The sequence below is a fragment of the Mytilus edulis genome, chromosome 4 (genome assembly GCF_963676685.1).
Source record: "Mytilus edulis chromosome 4, xbMytEdul2.2, whole genome shotgun sequence".
In the NCBI taxonomy this organism is placed as follows: Eukaryota; Metazoa; Mollusca; class Bivalvia; order Mytilida; family Mytilidae; genus Mytilus; species Mytilus edulis.
The window spans coordinates 71413088-71437024 of NC_092347.1; the positions used below are offsets into that span (position 1 = coordinate 71413088).

At 30.2% G+C, this 23937-nt stretch overlaps 1 protein-coding gene across 1 annotated transcript in view; it reads left to right on the forward strand.

The window, feature by feature from the left end:
* The window catches only part of LOC139520440 (armadillo-like helical domain-containing protein 3), a 41377-nt gene extending 17643 nt beyond the window's left edge, over window positions 1-23734 (forward strand). The window contains exons 12-27 of the mRNA XM_071313044.1: window positions 2632-2692; window positions 3864-3910; window positions 5574-5649; window positions 6287-6362; window positions 6791-6892; window positions 9147-9205; window positions 9589-9654; window positions 11296-11365; window positions 13409-13469; window positions 13912-14000; window positions 14551-14636; window positions 16004-16130; window positions 18278-18353; window positions 19279-19357; window positions 20428-20544; window positions 21419-23734. Coding sequence (XP_071169145.1) covers window positions 2632-2692; window positions 3864-3910; window positions 5574-5649; window positions 6287-6362; window positions 6791-6892; window positions 9147-9205; window positions 9589-9654; window positions 11296-11365; window positions 13409-13469; window positions 13912-14000; window positions 14551-14636; window positions 16004-16130; window positions 18278-18353; window positions 19279-19357; window positions 20428-20544; window positions 21419-21511 — 1285 coding nt within the window. The 3' untranslated portion in view covers window positions 21512-23734. The remainder of the gene's footprint in view (window positions 1-2631; window positions 2693-3863; window positions 3911-5573; window positions 5650-6286; window positions 6363-6790; window positions 6893-9146; window positions 9206-9588; window positions 9655-11295; window positions 11366-13408; window positions 13470-13911; window positions 14001-14550; window positions 14637-16003; window positions 16131-18277; window positions 18354-19278; window positions 19358-20427; window positions 20545-21418) is intronic.
* The last annotated feature ends 203 nt before the right edge of the window (window positions 23735-23937 follow it).

Consider the following 23937-nt stretch of genomic DNA (forward strand, 5'->3'; position numbering starts at 1 on the left):
GCTTGTATTCCTTTACACTCGAACAAAGTGTTGTAGTTTGACGGGAACCAGTTTAGAATTTGTAAACTACAAAACGTAATCGGTTATTGTTCATTCCGTTTTGGTGTTTCAATTACCGACTTTTATGGTTTGAATAAGCTTAAGACCCTTCAAACATTAATGTGATAGGTATATTAAAGACTGTTTTACAAAAGGATGGAACTGTTTTGCTTTCAAAGTCGTACTATAGTGATATCTGTTATGTACGGATTTCCACTCTCACCGGTTAATTTCTTCTTTTACACGTGCTTTTGAAACTTCCTGTTTAAACATCGCAAGTATTAAAATTGTTTTTTGAGTGAATTTAACTTATTTTAACAATCATGAAGCGTTCCAGAATCATTTTCAAGCAGTTTCTTCTTCTCTTTGATGATGGAAAATAGGTTTTTCTCAAGAAAATACCGCAAACGATCGCAGAGGAATTGAAACGTACAAGTCAAGTCGGCACCTTGTTAAATTGGCATCTAGTCAAATCGGCACCTATTTGACGTCAATGCGGCATCCAATAATATTTGTTATAATATTTTCTATTCAATTAATTAATAACCGTTACCAAGTACATAGTGAATATGTTGTTGTGTATTTAGGTAAACAACGAAACCAAAGTGAAATTATGTTGTTGTGTATAAAGGTAAACAACGAAGCCCTTACCCAAGCTGTTGTTTTAACAATTAGACAATTATTAAAATAAAATGAAAAACTATGAGTCCCTTTCAATAAATCAAACTTTCATGCCAAATAATAAGCAAATTTAAGGTGTTTTTTTTTCTTCAGTAAAGTTTAAAAAGCATTAAACAAACAATCCTGTAAAATGCTCAACTGGTTTAAATAATGCATAAAAATATCCAATATCTCATGTATTGGTCCAAATATTTAAGACGTCTGTCAAGGCTATTTTATTTTTTTTCTGTGATGTCTTCCTACGAAGTTCGTAGGAAGGCGTCCCAGAAAAAAATTAACATAGCCTTGCGGTCATAGAAAGGTGTCCCAGAATAAAATTTAAAAAGCCTTGCCAGACGTAATAATTATTTTGACTACTCATATATATATCATTAAAAATACACCAAAAAAGTCATTAAGTTGAGAAAAATAAATATATACAAAATGTACATGAAGACCCAAAAATGTGAAAGTTAGTATTTAACTCTTTTTGCTTAAATACTGAAAAAAATTCTGGCAACCCCTTACTTATTTTTACTCTTTTTGCTTAAAATACTGTTAAAATTTATATTTAACATGGGTGACGAATTGACTATATCAGGTGCTGATTTGTCCAGGTGGCGTGCCAATTTAACCAGGTGCCGGTTTGACTAGAAATTACCTGAGTTTCATTAGACCTTTGATAACAGTAACAAAAAGATTATTTACTTAATATTTTGTGGGAGAAGGGGGTTCAGACTATGTGGTATCAGGTCTGTTCGCGCCCAATACACTTTCGCACCCTACATGTTCGCACGTTCGCACCCAAGGTCCGTTTGCACTCTACTCATTCGCGCCCAATTTTAATTCAAATTCAAGTTGAATAATTGGAAAATCATGATTGTTGTTTTAAATTGCTTTGGTGTAAATACTGAATGTATTTATAGCTTGGTATGAGTAAAACATTGAAGATTTTAAAGGAAAAACACAAAAGATAATTGTTTTTAACAGCTTGGTCCCTTTGATCTGAAACAACGAAACAATAAAATATAGGAACCAAAATATAGCAATCCACTATTATAACCAAAACATGATAAAATCTATTCAACACACAGAAAAAAACATAGTCAGAATCTCACTTCGTTTTGAAAGAAGTCAATGAAACAAAGTTATAGCAATACACTAACCATAACATGATTAAGAGTTATTCAACACAAAATAAAACGTTGACAAAATACCACTTTATTTAGAAAGGATTATTATAATTTTTAACAATACGCTTTCTAAAACATGATTAAGATTTATTCAACACAAAAAAAAATGCTGTCTCACTTTATTTTGAGACAATGACAACAATTATACTTATAAGAAAACACTTGCTTACAGAGTTATTAAACACAAAACCAATTAAGATTGGGTGCGAACATGTAGGGTGTGAAAGTGAAAGGGGCGAACATGAGTGGGCGCGAACAGACCCGGATTCAGACTATGTACCAGTGAGAAATATACAAGCCTTTCTACGGTATTTATTTGTACAATTCAGGTAGTCTTGACCTATTCATTTGTCTTAAAAAACAGCCAGGTGTCACCTTCACTTCACACACACACACACATATACGAATACCAATTATATGCCTACGAGACATGTTGCATTGTTAAACTAATTACGGTATGTGAAAATCAAGACTTGCATAAAAACTATCCCAATATTAGAGACAGTGGCGTCATTTTTCTTCAGAGCTTTCAGCTCTTTGATTTGAATTTTGTGCATCATCTCATAAAGTATATTAGATAATCAGAAACTACAAATCAAAAATGTTCATCAATACATGATCTGAAAAATCACTGATATCAGTGGCTGATTGAAGGGAATTAGTAGAGTGTGAACTTAGATTGGACAGATGGAATGTTAACAAAAACTTAAGTCTCAAGTGATTATTGTTATTTCTGTAGGAGTTATGCTGTAAGGAACATAGAGCCACAAGGAGGATGGTTTTCAGCATTAGCCTCAATGGTTGGTATATAATTTTATTTTTCTCTGTGAACAGTTAGTATGCTTACATATTCTTTTCTACTTAGTTTCAAATAAAGCTTCAATACAGCTACAAATGTTTACTGCTATTTTATCATTTGTTATTACAATATAAATGATAAAAATTGAAATTACCAATTGCTTGAAAGAAAATGTTCAATATCAGGGAAGATTAGTTTTTAATAATAACCCCCCTTTTGAGAAAAAAAAATTGGTTGATTAAATACACTGAAGTGTGACAGGAGTGGGCCTTCTCTTAGGCAGCCAGTGGGCCCCCACTTATGACAATTTCTAGATCCACCACTGATCATGTTTGTTTTTTTAAATACTACTAGCTAGCAGTTTAATTTTGACCTATATGTGCTATTTATAGCAATAACAACACCACAAAACATATTTAATTTAAATCTTGTTTAAGTAGGTTTTTTTCATATAAAAAAAATTGGAAACCAGTACTAAAAATGTTGAACATTTCCATTATCTCTGAAAATAGATAATATGTTTGATATTTGTTCTACATTATATACACAATCAACTTGTTAACATTAATTATCTCCCTTTGATTTATTTTCAAATAAAGGAATAAATTGAATTTTAAAATTAAAACCTCAAAATTAATTGTATTAATTACTTTAAAATATCTCTATTTTATAGGAAAATATAATTTCCTAAAGTTGAAACATATTTTTTTAAAGTTTTTAGCTAATTGTTAGTCTATTCTCCACCTATTTCAGTAAGATATATGCTAAGTATAGATTACATTTTCAAACAATTGTTGATTCGTAATGGCCTTCCTGGTTTATACATTATGATGAATAGGGTAATCATGTGACTGCATGAGACATGTCTCCTTCTAACTTGTTACGCAGAAGGCATGTCCCCATCTGAATAACCAAGGAAACATTACAAACTTCTGCAGTTCTTTTAAACAATAAAGTTTAAAACACTCTCAAAATCCAATTGGAAAATGTTTATAGCTGAGTCTACAATTAGTCACTTCGGCTATTATGTATTTCCATGCAAACTATTTTCTTAACTGGATTGAATAAATTGAATAGAATTAACCATATGCAAACAAATTGTATTTAAGGTACACTTGTTACAGTACACAATTATGGTAAAATATATTTATATTTTAAAATATTTATTTTAGGTTGGCAACATGTTTGTAGCAGATGAAAAGCAAATTGCTGCAGTTAGGTAAGACAAAAAGAATTGGGTTTCAGGATTTCTTGATGAAAAATATAGTTGTTGTTGTTTTTTATTTTGAAGGAATTAAGTTATGTGTAAAAGAAGGATGCTGTTGAATCTTTATTAAAAGAACAAGAGTATGTGGGAACCTAAGTACTCAAATTACAAATACGGTGGATATATATATTACCAATGTTATTTCAACTGGTCGGGCGGAGCTTACCTTTTAATTTGTATTAGGACAGTCTATTTGAAGATGTGTGAGACAGGGTTGGCAAAAACCCGGGTATTATGAGTATTGCCCAGCCCAGTGGGAAATACTGGGAAAACCCGGGTTTTACTGGGTTTTAATGGGTAATACTGGGCAATACTGGGTAATATAAAATACTGGCCTGAATTTTAAAGAGGATTCAGTGATCAAACTCAATTGTAATACATTTAAGATATTTTTAAACACATTTTGATTTATAAACTAGTTTACTTGTTTGAGAGTGATAATACTTTTGACACATTCCCCATTTCCTTTCTCAATTTTATTTTATACATTTGAAAAAGTACTATTCTTGCAACTATGAGACAAGTAAACATGTAGGCACACATTAAACAAATATTAATGGAAAAGGCCTTTATCAATAATTCTCTTCTGAAAGTCTATTAGATCACCCTCTCGTATAGATTGGTCAAACTGTTATCATAAATTCAAAGAATTCATTTTTCAACTGTATATTACATTAAGAATTAACAAGAAAATGTAAGAAAAATTACTTTTGCATAATTTATATGTACATCACTAATTAATAAGTAATTATTCAGATTAGGACATTGATATGTTTATATAACAATATTCAGCCTTTTTTTTCTATAAGGGTTAATGACTTGACCCTGTAGGGTGTTTATTTAGCAATATGATTGCATAGACATTTAAATTTATAATTCACATAAACACTGCTATAAAATGCATTTTTTTTTTTAAAGTTTGGATAGTTGAAACAATACATGGAAATTAACAAGGTATTAATAATCCTAAAATATTCATATTTTATATTCTGCCTACATAGAAGTAGTGGAGAAAAGAATGAAATTGAATTTTCAATCTTCTAAAAACATGACTCTCAATGGTTATCTGTATAAAATGTATAAATTTAGCTATAATACTATGAAACTACAACAAGACTTTACTATTTTGTGTTAATATAAGCTTAAAAAGTCTTATTGCCCAGTATTACCCAGTATTACCCATTTCTGGGAATATTGCCCAGCCTGGGAAAACCCGGGAATTCCCGCCTGGGTTTTCCCGGGCGGGTAATACTTTGCCAACCCTGGTGTGAGATAAGGACGATTACCTTTATAATTATCATTTATTTCTAATCACCTATCAGTGTCACCAACTGAATTAACAATGACCATAACTGGACTCTTCATTGATGAGTTTATCCCAAAACACCTATCAGTAGATGGACTGGTCAATGTTGCGTGAACCGTTTTGACTCCGCCCAGTCAAGTGAAATAAATCAAGTAATACCTTACAGTAAGGGTACAATGTTTATTTCCTGTTGGTCAATATTTTTCACACATATTTAATTTAAGTTTAAACATATATCGAGATATATATGAAATATCTTATAAGAAAAATGCTGAACAGATTGTCTATAGTTTATTGTATTTATTGCAGGTCAAATGATTCTATATTATTGGCATTGTATGAAGCTATCCATCTCAATAGAAATTTCATTACAGCTCTTACTCATGTAAGTTAATTATAGATCAGACAATATTTGATTTCAGTTTTCATGAACTGATTACATTACTTATTTTTAGAACATTCTGACGTCCTTTGTAAATTATAATGTGAAAAGTCAGATGTTACCAACCATTGATGTGGATTTTTATGGAGGTCACCTCTAAATAGTATTACCCTTGTCCATCATTGCAGGTTTTTTACTTTGAAATTTCGTGAAAATATCGGTTATACAGAAAAAAATTCTAAACACCTCCTCATATTGAGTTGCAAGTTGTTGCAAACAGGGCCATTCATGTCATTCCCACAAATATACCGTAGTTTAAATTCAAAGTAAATGCTATAAAAATCTATATCATTTGTTTATATCCGATGATTTCAGGAAACAAAAAAGCAGTCATAAAATTTAATTCTTCAAATGATATACCTATCAGCTATCAGATGAGTTCAAGAATTTTATTTTGTTATCCTAGCCTTTTGGGCAATGATTTCAATGACATTTGAGCATACTGAGCAACATTGTAGGTTGAAAAACACATTTAAAAAAGAATAACAGTTCTGTTGCAGCATATGATTATCCTTAACTATTTAACATAAAAGAGGTGGAAATATTGCTGTACTATTTATCTATTGTTTTCCTCTTTCAGACTCATACCCCATCGACACCTGCCACACCCCCATCTTCACCTGTACTCTCACCTGGAAATCCTTTACTCAATCAAGGTAGGTGTTATATAAATTTTAATCAAGAATTCTGTCATTCAGAAAGTTCTTTATCAAGAATTTTAAGAATAGGAAATTTACATGTTTCCTGAACTTTCAAGGTATTTTACCTTTCAGAATCTTAAGCATTCTTGATAGTATTTTCCAAAAATGTTCACCAAAATGTGATTGGTTAGATATATTCATCATAATGTTTGTATAGGATTTCTGAGTGTTCAATGAATCTAAAAACTTGGGATAAATTCTGTATTCTTTTTAATTTTGAGTTAAAATTTTAATTAGGTTTACATCAATAAAGTTTAAAAATACAGATTTTTGTAGGTAAGGAGACAGTTTTAAGATGTATACAAAAATGCTTAATATATTATTTTACTTTGTTTCGTTTTTTAACTTTTACCTTATTATTCAATATCTTTTTATCTTTATAGTGCCCAAAACAGATCCTGCTTTGTTAGAACCAACATGTCAGCCCACAAATTTACTGGTAACATTCCTGGAATATAGTTCTGTAGTCCTCCAAGATACCAAAGGTCAGAATTACTTATTTAGACTTCATTTTATTTGAATTTCAGTGATATCAGAACTGGTCAACAATTAAAAAGCTTTTCAACTTACTGGCTGGCAATACATTCCACAATATGTTAGGCCAAAATAAAAAGATTGTATGTTTGCCCAAACGCGACCGACCCAAAATAAACCCGCCGACTCAAATTCTTTTTTTGACGTTTTTTGGAAGAATTTTTTTTTTCGGATTTTTTTTGGGTCCGCTCCGTCATCGTACAAAAGTTAATGTTTGTCGTCTTTGCGTTTGAAAGTAATTGTGAATAAGATTAAAAGAAAGCGTATAAGAGACGCAGTTAATCGATATTCGATGTTCTCTGTATTTATCTTCTGATTTAACGAACGTAAAGAAGTGAAACATGTGAAGTGGCATAGTTTTTTTACGCTGTAGTTGTTTTCACTACCAAACCCTTACCTATATGCTCAATGTTAATTTCATCGTGTTATCGAATATCTGATAAGAATATTCAGGTAGATTTGTTCAAAACCATGTGCAATCGAATATTTTCAATGTTATTCTGACAGGAAATGGATCCGGAAGTTGCGAATTTACAATCTTGCAAGAAGATTTTGTTTTTACTGAATAAAAAGGAATTATTTCTTGATAAATTGTTGTCTTTGATTATAATCTTCCTTTATCATGTAAATTAGATGTCCTTTTATTCAAATACTTCAAATTTACAAGTCTCATTAGACAGTCAGTACGTTGCTGTTTGGGAGAATTTGATAAAACTATAATTGCTCACAGAATCAGAAATATAATCTTAACTGAATGTAACTCCTTCTGAATAATTTATTGCAATATAAATATAAATCCCTTTTGACAAGAGAAATTTGACTTTTGTCAGAAATATTTTTTCACATGTGCAAAAGTAAAAACATGTTATGGACGCCATATTGGATTTTTATACAATTTGTGAGGAAGCCCCTAGAACCATGACCTAAAAATAAAGTCTTCAGAAAACGTTAACTTTATGCAATTTCATTTTATCAATAATGATTATTTTCAAAAATTTAAACTTGATTATTTAAAGAAATAAAATTATATAAATACGTTTTTAGGTTGGAGATTCTACAGAACATGCTTTGATATATTTATAGCCAAATTAGTTTACCTGTGTGATAATGTAAAATATAAATTTGTTTTCAAAACATAAAAAAGACACAAACTAAGGATGGTAGATAATAATTCATATAAATATTTTAGGACATTTAATCTATTTTAATAGAAATAGGATTTAAAAACTGCAAACTAATTTAATCATTACATAATCAGCTTAAATTTTTTTTACACAAACATCGTGTTGATGGAACTGTTGAAAATCACTTCACAAATCCAACAGCCCTTTCACACAGTTAGCAATTGTCAGGGTTATAAACATCTCAGGAAACAAATCATATAGTAGACTAATTTATTTATAGAGGTTTTAAATTCATGGCTATTGGTTGTCTCTACAAAGGTTTGACAGAGAAAAAAAAGATATACTGTTTTAAGATCTTTTAATATTTTCATGCAAATTCGGAAAAAAAAAAAAAAAAAAAGAATTTGCCTACCTACCTACCCACACCCAGTCATCATGGGTCGGGTTTGGGCAAACTGAAATATTTTTAATTGTGGCCTTACAGATGTTAATAGCACTCTTTAAATTGCCTGAGTATGTTTTCCTCCAGGTTTTATATATGGTATTTTGAATGCTTCCTCCTGAAAGTTACCCTTAGCATCAAAACACTATATGCCAGTGGTGTCTAGACCATCAGACTTTGAGCTTATCATGAATATTGAGTATTAGATGCATAACAGAATAAAAAACTAAGCCATCAAAAACAAACACAAAATATTCTTGAGGAGCAAAAATTAGTTAATTTCAAAATGTTATTTACCTTACATAGATTTTTTGCCACCAATAAATTTACTCAGACTGAATCATTCCAAAGTTCATGATGGAGGCTCTGTGCCAGTTATTTTACCTCAAACTCTTAACTTACATTATAAGTGATATTACTTGTATTTGGTTATTTTCACAGTTATTGCACTTCTCAAACGATTCTACTTGTAGTACCCATCTGTTCAATTGGAACCAAAGGCAAATACAAAAATTATTTCCAATTTATATCTGTAACATTAAGTCAAATGGAATGACTCAAAATAATATATAGTAAATAGTAATGTCGCTTGAATTGCTTGTGTCATGATCTTATTATTTGATTTTTTTCTCATTGCAGATGAAACACAACACAACAATGCCAAATTATGTTTAATCATTTTAACTTGTATATCTGAGGTAAGTTATTGTAAAGTTCAAAATCATAATAGAAAATAAACTTTGGTCTAATATATATAAAATACCAAAATATATGTTTATTTTATTATGAATTTACCATGTATGATGTAAATGAAAAGTTGACAATCATTTATATGTTAAAAAGTGAGGTCAACATTTGAAACTGCGCAAAGATTAATGCTTAAATTAAGGAATATATTTGTCAAAATTTTAAGATCTTATTCAGGATTTCTTAAGTAAAATCATCCAGGAACCAATTATTTATTGCATGTTCTGGTAGTTAAGTATCTTCAAACTTCCCCATTCACCACAATTATTTCTATGACAGCATACACAGACTGTATGTAATACCAAACTATTAAACTTGCTATATTGCTTTTTAGGATCAGTATGCTAATTCACTGATGCATGACATCAATATGAACTTTAGAGTTCCTTTACACAGAATGGTATGTTATTTAATGGTTTATAATAGTTTTCTGTACACATGTAAAATTGAGAATGGGAATGGGGAATATATCAAAGAGACAAAAACCCGACCAAAGAGCAGACAACAGCCGAAGGCCTTTAATTGTTCTTCAATGCAGTGAGAAAATCCTGCTCCCAGAGGTGGTCCTTATCAGTCCTCTACATAAAAATGTGTACTAGTTTAGTGAAAATAGACATCATACTAAACTCCAAAACATATAAATGAACCAAAATTAAAAAACATAACGTGACGGTACTCAAATTGCACCTATTTTGACAGTTTTTTCATCTACGTTTATTTATGATAAAGACAAAAATGTCCATTCCGTGTTTATTTTGTAGCGGTATCCTTCTTTATTATAAAGGTACACCAATTTGATTTTCATTCCATATGGTATCATAGAAAAATTGGTCTAAACTGACCTCCAAACCATCAATGATTCTGAAATGAGAAGTACCCAAATTGCATCCATGCTTAAATTCACATCGTCAAAAGTCTAATAACAAAGCTTTTGTTTAATTTCTTCAAATATTTTGAATAATTGGATATTAGTCCATGCCTACTCTTCATTATTTTTTAAATGGATACTTGTAACATATTGTATTTGCTCATTTTAAAAAGATGACGTTTTGATGACGTCGCATGGCGACGTTTCAGTACATTTTGCTTTTTCAGTAAATACTTCATCTGTTGATAAATACTGTGAACGTTTTGTGCATATCTAAATAGTTTTACCTATGTTGAAAGATGTGCTTAGAATCAAATCATAAAAATACAAATTGTTTAGTCTCTATGAAATCTTGTAAGATTTTTGCTGCTAGTTTTGCTAAATAGGTCCAATTTGGGTACTTGGTGCAATTTGGGTACCGTTACGTTACAAGACTAACAAACTCCAGAGGCTCCTGACTTGGGATAGGTTTGCTAAGTGCATTTTTCCTCATTATATAAAAATAAATAGATGTGGTATGACTGTCTATTCAATGAGACATTTTTTGACTGGAGACCACAGGATGGTGATGTTATAAACAACTATAGGTTCCTGTTGGGCCACTAACAATGAGCAAAATGCACACTGTATACTCTAAATTCAGAATTTATATTGCATGCTTTTATTATTGCAATTTTGTTATTTGAGACTAAAATGCTATTTTAATTTTTGCAATATTAAGAAAAATCTTGTTTAGTTCATAAAACATTTTTCAAAATGCAATTTTTAAAGTATTGCAATTATAACTCATAAAGCATTTTTCCCAATAATAAAAACATAGCAATAATTTCTGAATTTATAGACCCTTGTATGACATAATGTGAAACAACTCAAAAAAGAAAACCAGCAGACTGATTTAAAGCTCCTAAATTATAGTTGATATAATAAATATAATATAGTTAAACTATCATTTGTATCAATAAATCTAGATAATCAAAGTGACTATTTCTAAAAAAAACAAGGATACAACTTTTGGCATAAAAGTATATCATTCACACACAAAAGTTTGTAAATTTATTAATGATATAGAAACACACACAAAATGATTTGGAAAGATATTTAAAGAATCACTAGTTTGTTTTAAAATTATTTTTATAATGTTGAATAGCTTTATATGATTTAATTTCCTTTTAGCCCATGAGACACAGGAAAATGAAAGTAGAGAAAGATATTTCATCAAGACCATTAGTATGTGCAGTCTTAGGTTAGTTTACATTAGGTTCATTGTGTCTGTTCCTTAAAACATTGACATTCATTGATATTTTAAATGTATTGCATTGCCAATAGATTATTCAATATAAAAAAGAAGATGTGGTATGTTTGCCAATGAGACAACTATCCACAAGAGACCAAAATGACACAGACATTAACAATTATAGGTCACTGTATGGCCTTCAACAATGAGCAAAGCACATATGGCATAATCAGCTATAAAAGGCCCCGATAAGACAGTGTAAAACAATTCAAACGAGAAAAACAAACTAAACTGAACATAGAAAATGATAGTAAAGTTCAGGTAAAAGTTTTTGGTCATGGTATTTTTTGATGAAGTTGAAGTCCAATCAACTTGAAACTTAGTACACATGTTCCCTATGATATAATCTTTCTAATTTAAATGCCAAATTAAAGTTTTGACCCCAATTTCACGGTCCACTGAACATGAAAAATGACAGTGCGAGTGGGGCATCTGTGTACTATGGACACATTCTTGTTCTTAACTTAAATCAATATAATCTTTAAATTATTTCTAAAATAATTTTACGTCCATGTTCCTTGTTCTATTGTTGGTCTTGTTGGCAATTATGCCACATGTCTTAATCTTTATAGCTTTGTTCCAATAATGAAAAGAAGTAAAATGAATCAGTCCTTGACATTGTTTGTAACTGCAGTTTGTGGAAAGTTCTTTATTTTTCTTTGTTACAATTATGTGTAAAAAAAAGAAAACTACATGGTATTATTTTTTGAATGACATCAGAAGAGAAAGCATTCATTAAAAAATTTCAGAAAATAAAAATGGAAATGCGGTCCAACCAAACCAGTCGTCATACTTAATTTTTTTTTTAATTTGAAATTAAATCAAATGAATTACCTCCCTTATTTAATCAAATTTATATTTCTCAATTAGTCAAAGCAAAATTCTCTGTGAATGTTACAAAAATAAGTATTTGATGGATATGTAGATATCTTAGATATAAACTGTGGATTCATTTTTATTCAAATATAATACAAATTATCAGATGTATAATTTTGTTGGTATACTGAACCACACATTTCAATGTTAAAAAAGGACAAATTTTAAATATAGGCTTGTATGCAGACTTTGCCAAAACCATAAGATCAATATCTACACAAATTTCTCAAATCAACAAAGATTGGTATACACTAAAATAATGAATCCATGGTAGAGTGGGGTGCTCATTTTCGCCATATCTTTCCATGTTTTCTTCAGTTTATGTTCAGGTCTTTATGTTTTTGAAGTATACTGATATTTCTATATGAAGATAACTTCAAATGCAAAATATTCTTAGCTTTAAAACGTGTTTGTTTTGAGAAAAATCATTTGAAATGTTGGATTAAAGGGTGTTTGAAATTTCCTGATGTTTTGTCAACAGGGGACACATATTTGCCGTTGTATCACATCTATTTAAAACCAAATAACTGCAGCTTTAAACAATATTTATCAAATAAATTTCATTATAGATGAATAGCAGACATTTGAAAGGGGTAACTTTTGGCATATGGCCCAACTGAAATTTAGGGCAATCAGTCAAAGAATTACTAAAGAAATACTTCTTTGAAATCGTTTTTTCATTCAGGAAATTGACTGAAAATCGTTGTAAGTTTTTCGGTCCTTTGAGGTTAGTGCCGAAATTTGGTCTCATTTTCAAAAATAATCATACTTGTTATAAAAATATAATTTACCGGCATATTTCTTCAATTTCAACCATCCTTTGAAGTTTTTACACCTCAAAATCATGAAACGGCGAAATTGTGTCCACGGCGAATATGAGCGCCCCACTCTATATAAAATAACAAGTTATGAAAATTAATTTCATTGTGTATATTTTAGTTGACAACTTTCAATAAAAATCTTTATCAACAATTTTGCAACCACAACCAAACATAAAATTTTTTTTGGGAGCAAATGACAAGAATTACTAGACAGGGACCTGCTTTGGACATCTGTTATCTCCATCGTTCCCCTTTTAATGAAATATAGTATGATATTTTCATTTTTACATTTCAGATTTAATGGTTGAATTTATAATGAGTCACATGATGAAAACTTTTCCATTAGAATTATATCTGTAAGTAACAAAGGGACTGTTTTTTCCTTTTCTTGAAGAAGCATTAGATGTTTGCCACTGGACTTTGAGTAATCCACTTTCAGTCAATATGAAACATTCTTTAAAACCTAGAGGACAATTTTAAGAAGGTCATATTGTCAAATTAGCTCTAATGTCACATAGAGAAGTCCCTGACAAAGGCCTGCATCTCTTTTATGTATCCTAGATAAATTTATACATGTCAATTCAAGAGCTTAAAAAAAAATATTTATATACTTTCATATTAGAATAGAAAATAAATGAAAAGAAGACTCATCACTTGCATTTAAAATCAGTAAAAAAAAAAGCAAATATTGTTTAAGCAGTCAGGTAAAATTTGTTAGATCCATTTAGTGTCAATTTGACCTTAGGTTTAGTATAGAATTGTGCAGTATGATTGATCTGTATGTTTTTTTATTAACAGAAAATGTTTAGGAATCACTCACAGGGTACTGTGTTACCAGAAGAAATGTAGAGTCAGAATTCAGTATCCATGGAAAGAGTTATGGACTGGTAAGATATTTTGTTTACTGCTATGGTATTGATAATATTATGTTTTGTTGGAGGAAACCTTCCAATTTGTCAAATGTGATGTTTATTTAAACTGTTTTTTGTATATTTTTATTTTTAAAGAAGATCATCTGTGTAGAAAAGGTCAGGCTTGCACACAAAAATATGCATTCACAATATACAAAACTACACATGACAATCAGGAAATAAAAGTATAACAATTGGATTGGACAAGGATAAGTACATTACTCTCAATTACATGGCCTTGAGCCAGGGTTGTTGTTTGTTCAACTTATTCATTTTTTTTAAGGTAGATCTTATGTATGTTGTTTGTTTTCTTTGAAATATATAATGATAAGAAGTAGAATTTGGAAAGACAACATTTATCAAATATACTATTCTCTTTCTAAGAACATCATTTGAAAACTAAAGATTTATATTAACAAGCAATTAGTGGTTACAATAAAAGTAAAGGAAAACCCTGATAATTGTTCCTGGACACTAATATACTATCTATGCAGTCAAATTTGAATATTTGTCTTTGATTTTACAGCTTTGATTAACTTACTGAAGTTCATTCTATCAAATGAAGGCAGTCTGGTGAAGAGACAGAACAATATATTCCATCTTAGTTCAAAGGTAAATAAGTTTGAACATAATTGATAATTTATACCACCGCACAATTAACTCCACACTATTTGTTATCATTAACCCTTTCACCGATTGCTGCCCAGACAGAAGCTACTCTGAGACGATGGCTTCCCTGGCTACTTTTACTCAAATGGGAGATCTTCATAATATATGTCAATGAAAAATTTGTTTGTAGTTATTTGTGTATTTATTTCATTCACTAACACCATGTTCACAGTTTTTTTTATGTTTTGATAATTTTTTCCTCATAAAATATTCTAATTTTCAATTTTTCGGCATTATTGAAGTGAAATTCTCAAATTTCTGCTCTTTGACCCCAAATCGTAATTTTTTAAACCCAAAACGGCAAAATTTTGAAAAAATTTGTGAGGCTGTACAAATTCCTCACACTGAACGATGTCCATTCCAAGTGTTTTGTACATAAAACGACATTTTATGTCAAAAACGTATACTAGTTTAGCTTAATTTTTCCATATTCTTTCCCCAAAAATGTTCCCTCATTTCAAATTCTCGTAAATTCCGTAAATTTCGTCTGATTTTGACACGGTTTTCAACAAACGGAACCGCCATGTTTACACTTTCATCCGGGTATCCATCAAAGAAAGATTACTCATGTTTGCACTGTTTTGAGCGGGAAATAAAAAAGATGTATTCCGATCCCGGTAAAACGGGACTCATCGTCAGCAGTCTGAAGCGTGAATCCCGGTAAACCGGGACTCATCGGCGAAAGGGTTAAGAAATCTGTGGGAGAAGAGAGTCCTTTCTCGTCCGTTTATTCGTCTGTCTAATTGATACAAAAGGTTGAAAGATGATAACTCGAGCTTGACTTTTATCAATATATTTAGGTGTGAAATAATTGTTGATTATAGAATAATCACAAATAAGTAAGCTTATTAAGTTTAATAACTATAATATTTGCTTATCTTTCGACAGGTTTGTTAGTTGAAATGGGTAAAAATCAGCAAAATTGATGGTTTCTAGAAACGTTTTAATTCAATTTAGCTATCTTTTAAAAGCCCTGGTAGACCAAATGGGAAACAGTTCAAGAGAAAACACACAGTATAAAAATAAGAAGATGTGGTATGGTTGTTAATGAGACAACTATCCACTAGAGTGAATATAAAGTGGATTTTAGTAATAATATGTAACTGTACAGCTTTTAATAATGAGAAAAAAAGACTCATTCCAAAGTTTATTTTCTTTTTTCACCTTATTTCATGATATAACTTGTCTGACATAGCTTACTGGACAGTTAGCTTCCAGCTGTATTTTTACGGTATATTCTTTTTTGACAGTCTTAAATTTTGTTCAAAGTATAGTTATTGTTTAGTAATTAATGTTTTGTTTGATTACAGATAATGAATATATTTAACACCTTCATCACTTATGGAGACACTTTTCTGCCAAACCCAAACAGCTATGATGAACTCTATTATGAAATTATAAGAATGCATCAAGTATTTGATAATATTTATTCAATGGGTGAGTTTTGCTGATAAAATATGAGCTTATTTCTCAGAATAGGTACACTGATTACTGCCTTTATACATAAATTAAGTTCAAATAAGAAATATATAATGTACCAATGCATAGAGTAGATAAATATTGTATCATGTGAGATACAGCAGTAGAATTATTTTTTTTATGTCAAAAAGCAAAATCAAAGAAAACAAAAAAATGGATGATGCCTTAACTCAATTTTGAAGTAGTGAGAACAAGGAAACCTTACATGGCTATCAACTGGTCCAAGAAAGTTTTATTGGCTAGGGATAAGAAAAATAGACATTTATTCTATTAGGCCAACTAAAATTAATTAGTAGATTTTCATCCAAATTTTTGAAAAAAATGGGGCGGGTGGGAGGATTTTATATTTCAATTTTTATTTCTTATGAAACCCTCTTGTGACTTGTTCTTCATATATGCAAGTGTAATAATAAGCTTTAATATATCATGTATATAGATGTATAAGGAATCGTATATAATTTTTCAAAGGTAAATAAATACCTCTGATTGGCAACCACTGTTCCAAATGCAATTGCTGCTTTAGAAACCTATTTTTAGTAGACAGCAAAAACATAGAGAAATGCTCTCTTCAGTTCGACTACCTTCACCAAATTTATTTGTCTTTCTAAGCTATGTTTTTTTGTCTCCATAAAATGAAACAAATATGCATTGGTATGCAATAAAAGAATTATGAGTACAGAACAAAATTAAAACTCAAACAGTTTTGAAAATAATAGGGTTGGTGTTTTTAAGATTCTTCTTGTAGATGCAAATATGATTAAGATGTAAAACACGAACTTAACAAAAAAGAAGAAGTTGTTTAATGACTCTATTGAGGATACTGGGACAGAAGGTGTTTGCTGTTTGGCAACAAAAAAACAATAGCCATGGGTAAACCTAAGTGTATTTTGCCGACTTTTTGAACTCATTATACTGTCATAAATCTAACAAGTTAGTGCTTGTGTCAATTCTTTTAATCCAGTTATGTTTTTGTACCAATGTGTTCCAAGTTCTTTCTCTTTGGATATAATTCACAGTCCAAAATTTCTGCCACAAAGTCATTTTATCAATAAAAAATCAACGGTTTTCTAACCACAGAAATTTGTGTCATGCCGCGATTTGCGTTCTTGGACACAGCGTATTACTTGTAAACCGATTATTTTATACCCTTCTCGTAATCAATCTCTATTCTCGGTAGGTGATTTTTAACATAGAGCTGCAGAATCGTTTTAAATTACTCGAAGAAATACGAAAACCGAAGTTTGAAACAGGAAGTTCTGACGGAAACGAAATTTTTAACGGTTACCGGAAACGGAAATGAACAAAATCCGGAAATCGTAATTTTTTGAAAATAAAAAAAATTGGGGCGGGACGAATTAATTTTAATTGGCCTTAATAAAACTACTCAAAAAAAGATAATTAGATTATCTCCCTTTGATTTTATCTTGTTTTCCCCTTGGCATTGGATTCACTTTGGAACCATTGTTATTCTGTTGCTATATTTACATAGAAATTTATCACACTCCTTTTAGAGAAAAAGATGGTTATAGAATTCCCTGATTATTACATATTAGAGATAATTATGATGATTATTTTAGTTTTATTTTTTTATTTTTTTTTGGGGGGGGGGGATTCAAAGGCAGGGCAATTTCCTAAAAAAAATGTAAGGGGGTTTGGTTGGAAGGCATCTTTCATTTAGTTTAAACATATTTATTTATAGTGGATTGGGAAACAAGTTTTACAACTTATATTAATCCCTTTCCACTTTGCGGGTGTGAGTGCTGCCTTGTAGCGTTTTGCAATGCATGCATAAAATTTATGTTGATTATTTTATTTTGTTAATAAATTGTAAAAGGCTATCTGTCTAAAATAGCTAATCAAATTTTAATAAAAGTGCCTTCCAACCCCCAAAACAACCAATGTAGCAAGAATATATCATATTTCATAGTAGTTATGTCAACATATTACATATTATATACGTTTAGATGATAAGCTATCAATGATTTGAATTATTCATAATATAGTGTCAAACAGCACTATTTGAGTTAAAATTGTTAAGGGTTTAGTAATTTTAAAAATGTGAATTTGATACTGAATGATAATATTTTTTGCTTTTTTTGTTTTAGCTCTTCGTTACACAACCAATGATGGTGAGAGTAAAGATTCTGCTGCTAGACTGACAAATCATCTAGTAAATATAAGGTAGGTTAAGATACTTATAGGTTATATTTAATATACTGTAAACCAACACATTTTTTCAAGTCAAGCCTTTCCTAGCCAGTTATGGAACAATTCAATTTTTGATATTTTTTCTGACATTGTTGATGTATTCATATTAAAGTGGTACCTAACACAACAGGGAGATAACTCTGTAAAATCAGCTAAACGTTTTAATCACATTGTATTGTTAAGGAAATATTAAGCTTCTCGATGATCAAAACTAGTGTTTGTCAAATTGCTATATATCTAACCGAGAAACTGATTAGATAAATTTTTTTGAAATTTTTATATTTTTTTCAAAGGGTGAAAATAAATATTTTGTCAAAGTTTTATGAAAACTAAACGACCCAAATTAATTTTAGTCAAAGCGTTGGGTACCACCTTAAGGAAGATATATGAAATATTTGTTACTTTTTTCTATTAGTAAAAGTGGCATAGATAAAAAATGAAAACAGCACTGTATAAAGGAATCAGGAATGCTCAAAGTCAAATACTTGAAAGCCTAAGATTTATATGTATTGGACCTAGAAATAATAGCCATATCTATCTAATGTCAACTTAATAAATCATTTAAGAAAACTAGTTCGTTTACTGTATCTAAAAAAGTAGTATTCTACTTCTATTACTTATGAATTTGCAGGCTAAAATAGTTTCAAGGATGATACTATTATAATTACCATTTATTTGAAGGTAGAACATTGACATATTGTAGAGTAATTGCATGACTCTTAGGGGAATATTGTGTCCGGTTGTATATTATTTTGAATGAGCTTGCATGGCAGTTTTACAAAGTATGATTTTCACAAATATTAATGTTTTTTTCTTAAACTTACTATAAAGTTAATATTTTTCAACACATATAATTTGATAACACAAATAGCTATACAAAGCTGTTGTATATTTACAGGGCCATTGTCAATCACTTCACTCCTAAAGTAGACGCCTGGTCTGCAGCCAAACAATTGTCTTCCTTAACTGAAGAACAGGTATGTTATTATTTAAGAATTGAATGCTTCTTTTTGTAAATTTATTGGGATGTAAAAGCGTTGACCGAAGTACATTTTGTATGAAGCGTGGAAGCGCTTCATTCTAAAAATGTACGCACGGTCAACGCTTTTACAACCCTATAAAGTTACAAAAAGAAGCATTCAATACTTATAATTACATTTTTTAGCTATGATCACGAAAACACGAATTTTATATATTTTATTATTTAATTCACCTGTGCACTTTATTGTTGGAGCACGTGTTATCATGAATCAAAAGTTGTATTGAGCATTACAACTGCTTACGGAATAACACGTGATGTGCAGTTAGCCAATCAGAATAAAATATTATAATGAAACATACATCTAATGTAATTATTCAGGTTTAACAAGCTGTACACAATTTAATGGAATGGCCAAATATACTTACATCCTTATAAATATGCCAGAAACATAACAGGAAAACTAGCTCTAAGTGAAACAAAATTGCATCATCAATAAAGGTTTATTTTTTGACAAACATAAATACACAGCCAGATATTTGAGTTTTATGCCACTGGAATAAGAGAGATAACTCAAAATTGCTGCATGAGAAGCAAGAACAGCTCTGACATGATTTTTGTTAGTCAGTTTCAGGATGTGTGTGATAGCAACAGGTTAATCACATAAATATTTGATAATATTTGTTTTTGTCTGTGTATGGATTTTTGAAAATTTAATGCTATATTTCATATAAATCGTTTACCTATAATTGTTGTCTGATAAATGCATGAATTAGGTACCCCTGGTTTTTTTTTCAATGAAAATTATCTGAGAATCTGAGAACTTAATTAACATTGCATAAAATTAAAACTTTATTTCTACATAATTTTAATTTACAATTGCATTGAAAAAAAGTTTAAAAAATTTAATTTAGGATTACCTCATTTATATCTTTAATACTTCTCTGTTTTAAGTCACCACAATAATATTCTATTATTATATATAAAACTTCTTACATGTTACATTTGGACATCCTTAGTATCCAGTAAGCACATTCTAAGTACTGTCTTTTTACTCTATGTTTGAAGGTGTTAGAAGTAGTAAGAGCTAACTATGATACCTTGACATTGAAACTACAGGACAATTTAGATCAGTTTGATAGATATTCAGAGAAACCAAGAGAAATGGGCTACTTTACACAGCTGGTGAGTTTCCTGTAGCCTCATTACAGCAATAAAATGCAAAAATGAATAATTTCCATTTAAGATATCTGCATATTAAGGGAAAGTATGCATAATTTGGTGGAACTCAGATAAATATGCATGCAGAACATGGGACTGCTTAAAATAATTTAAAAAAAATTGTAACATTGTTTTATTAAAAATGTATCAAATAAATCTACAAATGTAATGAATGCACATAAAAAGTGTCATAAATATCAAACCTATAGGCATGTGATATGGGCAAACACTACATGAACAATATCATTGAAGTTCAACCATTTAAGGAATCTGATGTACTTAGACGAGGCTTTGGAATTTTTGACATGTTCTGACTCCTTGTTTGTTTCCTACAGTACAGGGTAAAATATTGTGACTCAAGGCACCCACTTTTTCTTTCCATATGAGACTTCAATAGCTCATAAAAGATCATTTACCAAAATTAAAGTAAATTCTAGATTTGTGACCCAAATGATACCTATGCTAATATAAGGTAAAAGCCAGAGTCAGTCTGTTCCTGCCATTATTTAAAAATTAAATTTTAGGAAAAAGGATAACCTATCAATAATTTAAGCTTATTTTGTTTCTTAACTAATGAATTTCAGACTTATAGTATCAATTTCAAATTCTAGATTTTTAATTTAATTTTTTACTGTCATGACCCCAAATAACTCCCTCAGAGACAGACATCCTTTCTTTTCATAATAATGAATTAGCAACACAAATTAAATTGATGATAAATTATAAATTTGATATCCATAAAATGGAAATCTTCATTAAAATATTGACATGTAATGGAGAAATAAAGAGATATCCGATCTTTTCTTGTATCTTTAATCAAATGATTTTGCTTTTGTAGGTAAGATCAATCACTGTAGAAGTAAGGAAAACAACAAACAGTATCTGGACTACACAGACAGAAGTTCTTCATAGCCTGTCTTCCATTACATGAACTAATTATCACAGAAATGTAGGAACCAAGCCATATAATTGCAATATAATACCTTCAAAAATATGAACACAGCCATAATAATGTATAATTTATTCTGCTAGTCTTTCAGATGTGTTCCTTATTATAACGAAACTGTAGGCATTAGTTAGTTAATGGTATTGATAGTGTAAATATTGACCCTCAGGCCTATCCTTGAAATATTTATGAAGTAAAATAGCTGAGAATAGCACACATCAGAATGGGTATTATAATTTAGGATCATAATTGTAATTGGTGTATGAAGTTAGTTTGGGTTGAGTACAGATGTATTAGACTGTGATAAGATTATTTCATTGATAATATCTGGGTACACAATAACACTACACAATATTGTTGTTTTTAAAAATAGTTTATCTTCTTTTTGTGCCCCACCTATGATAGTAGAGGGGCATTATGTTTTCTGGTCTGTGCGTCCATTCGTCTGTTTGTTCGTCCATCTGTCCCGCTTCAGGTTAAAGTTTTTGGTCAAGGTAGTTTTTGATGAAGTTGAAGTCCAATCGGCTTCAAACTTAGTATAAATGTTCCCTATGATATGATCTTTTTAATTTTAATGCCAAATTAGAGGGTTTTCCCTAATTTCACGGTCCACTGAACATAGAAAATGATAGTGCGAGTGGGGCATTCGTGTACTGGGGACACATTCTTGTTATTATATATATTTCTGCAACTTTTGACTTAAATGACTTGGATTGCCAAGTTTTGTGCTAAAAGTCAAAGTTTTCTCGAGTTTCTTGGACTTCCTCCACCAATAAATACTTGTCATTATAATGATATCACAAAGCCTGTTGAAAATGTTCGATGATTCAGTATAAAAGTAAACCATTATTACTGTTGAAGTAACAAAATTAATTTTTGAACTGACCAGTTTGAAGAGGACAGGTTATTTAACTAATTGACCAGATGTGTACAATGATAACAAGAAGCAAGTTGACCATCCAGTGACACCACTTCCATTAAAAAAAACACCATTTAATCCATATTTCACTCATGGCATTTGTCATATATATATGTGTCTGTTTGTGTCAGGTTTGATATGTGATATTTGGGTGCTGTCTCATTTATGTATATTCATTTTGCTCATGTCTGTTATCTTATAACCTTATCCCTGACATCTTAGTGAAAATATCATGGGACTTTTTTACCTTTCTTACTAATTACTAAGTTTAGTTCATTGCCTTTGTTTATGTTCCTTATTTACCTGTTTTCTGTCAGTTTATAACAAAGTATGTGTTATCCCTATGTTCCTGTGCTTGCCAGGGGTAAACTTAAAGTAATTTGCATTAAAGAATATGTGTTATCACAAATATGTTGATAGATTTGATTTTTTAAGGAAAAAAAGGATGTCACCTATCATATTTTCTTATTTTTCTATGCATCATGTTCTCAATTATGACCTTATAACATGTATTATGGGATGTTTGTCTTTTTACTTCTGTCATTAATGACCATGCATGGGAAACCCTCAGGGTAATCAAGGCCATTGATCATCCCAGCCCCCTATAAGAGTTATTGTCTCCATATTAATAATTCCTTAGTGAGAATTTCAGACAAAGATTGAGCAATACTCCATAATTTTGGGAGTATGACATTGTATATTTTTGTTAAAAGTAAGAAACCTATTATTATGTAATGTATCAACATTGTCAATTATCAGATGTTGGATGGGATGAGTCTGTGAATTCAAAGTACATGTATCATGATATAAGTGAAGAAAATTTAAACACTATCTTGAAGGGTAACTGAAAATTGTTATACTAGTCATATGGAAGAACTTCCAGTTGAACACACTGTTTATTCAGAAATTCTTGTGATATTTTAGTATATAATTGCAAAAATGGAGACATGATAGGTGTCACAAAATTAAAAATGTGCATTATATATATGTTGGACGCATTTGTGTGCAGCATTTTTCTGAAATAAATCTGGCATTTGTGTCCATTGTTTGACAATCACCATAACAAATTTTGCACACAAAAAATTCTAAATTTAACAGTGATTGATAGCTAAATGTTTGTATGTTATTGGTTAAGTAAAAGTATTGTTTAGATGTATAAATAATCTTATTTATGTTATAATAATGTTGTTATATATATAGATACCTACTTGTATTGTTGTTTGGTTAGAGGATTGATGTTAATATTAAAAGATGCAATGTGTTATTTGGAAATAAATGTCTTATTACTACATTGTATTTGAATATAATACCTCATCCACACACATTCATAGTTTCATGGATTTTGAAATCTCCTAAAACTTTTGAGACGAGAAAGAATTCGAAAAAAGGGTAGAAAGAAACGACTCTTTTAATAAAAAATCACAAAAAAGTGGTAATCTTTCATTAGATAAGGATGATATTACTGAACTCAATTACATGGTCAAGATTAAAA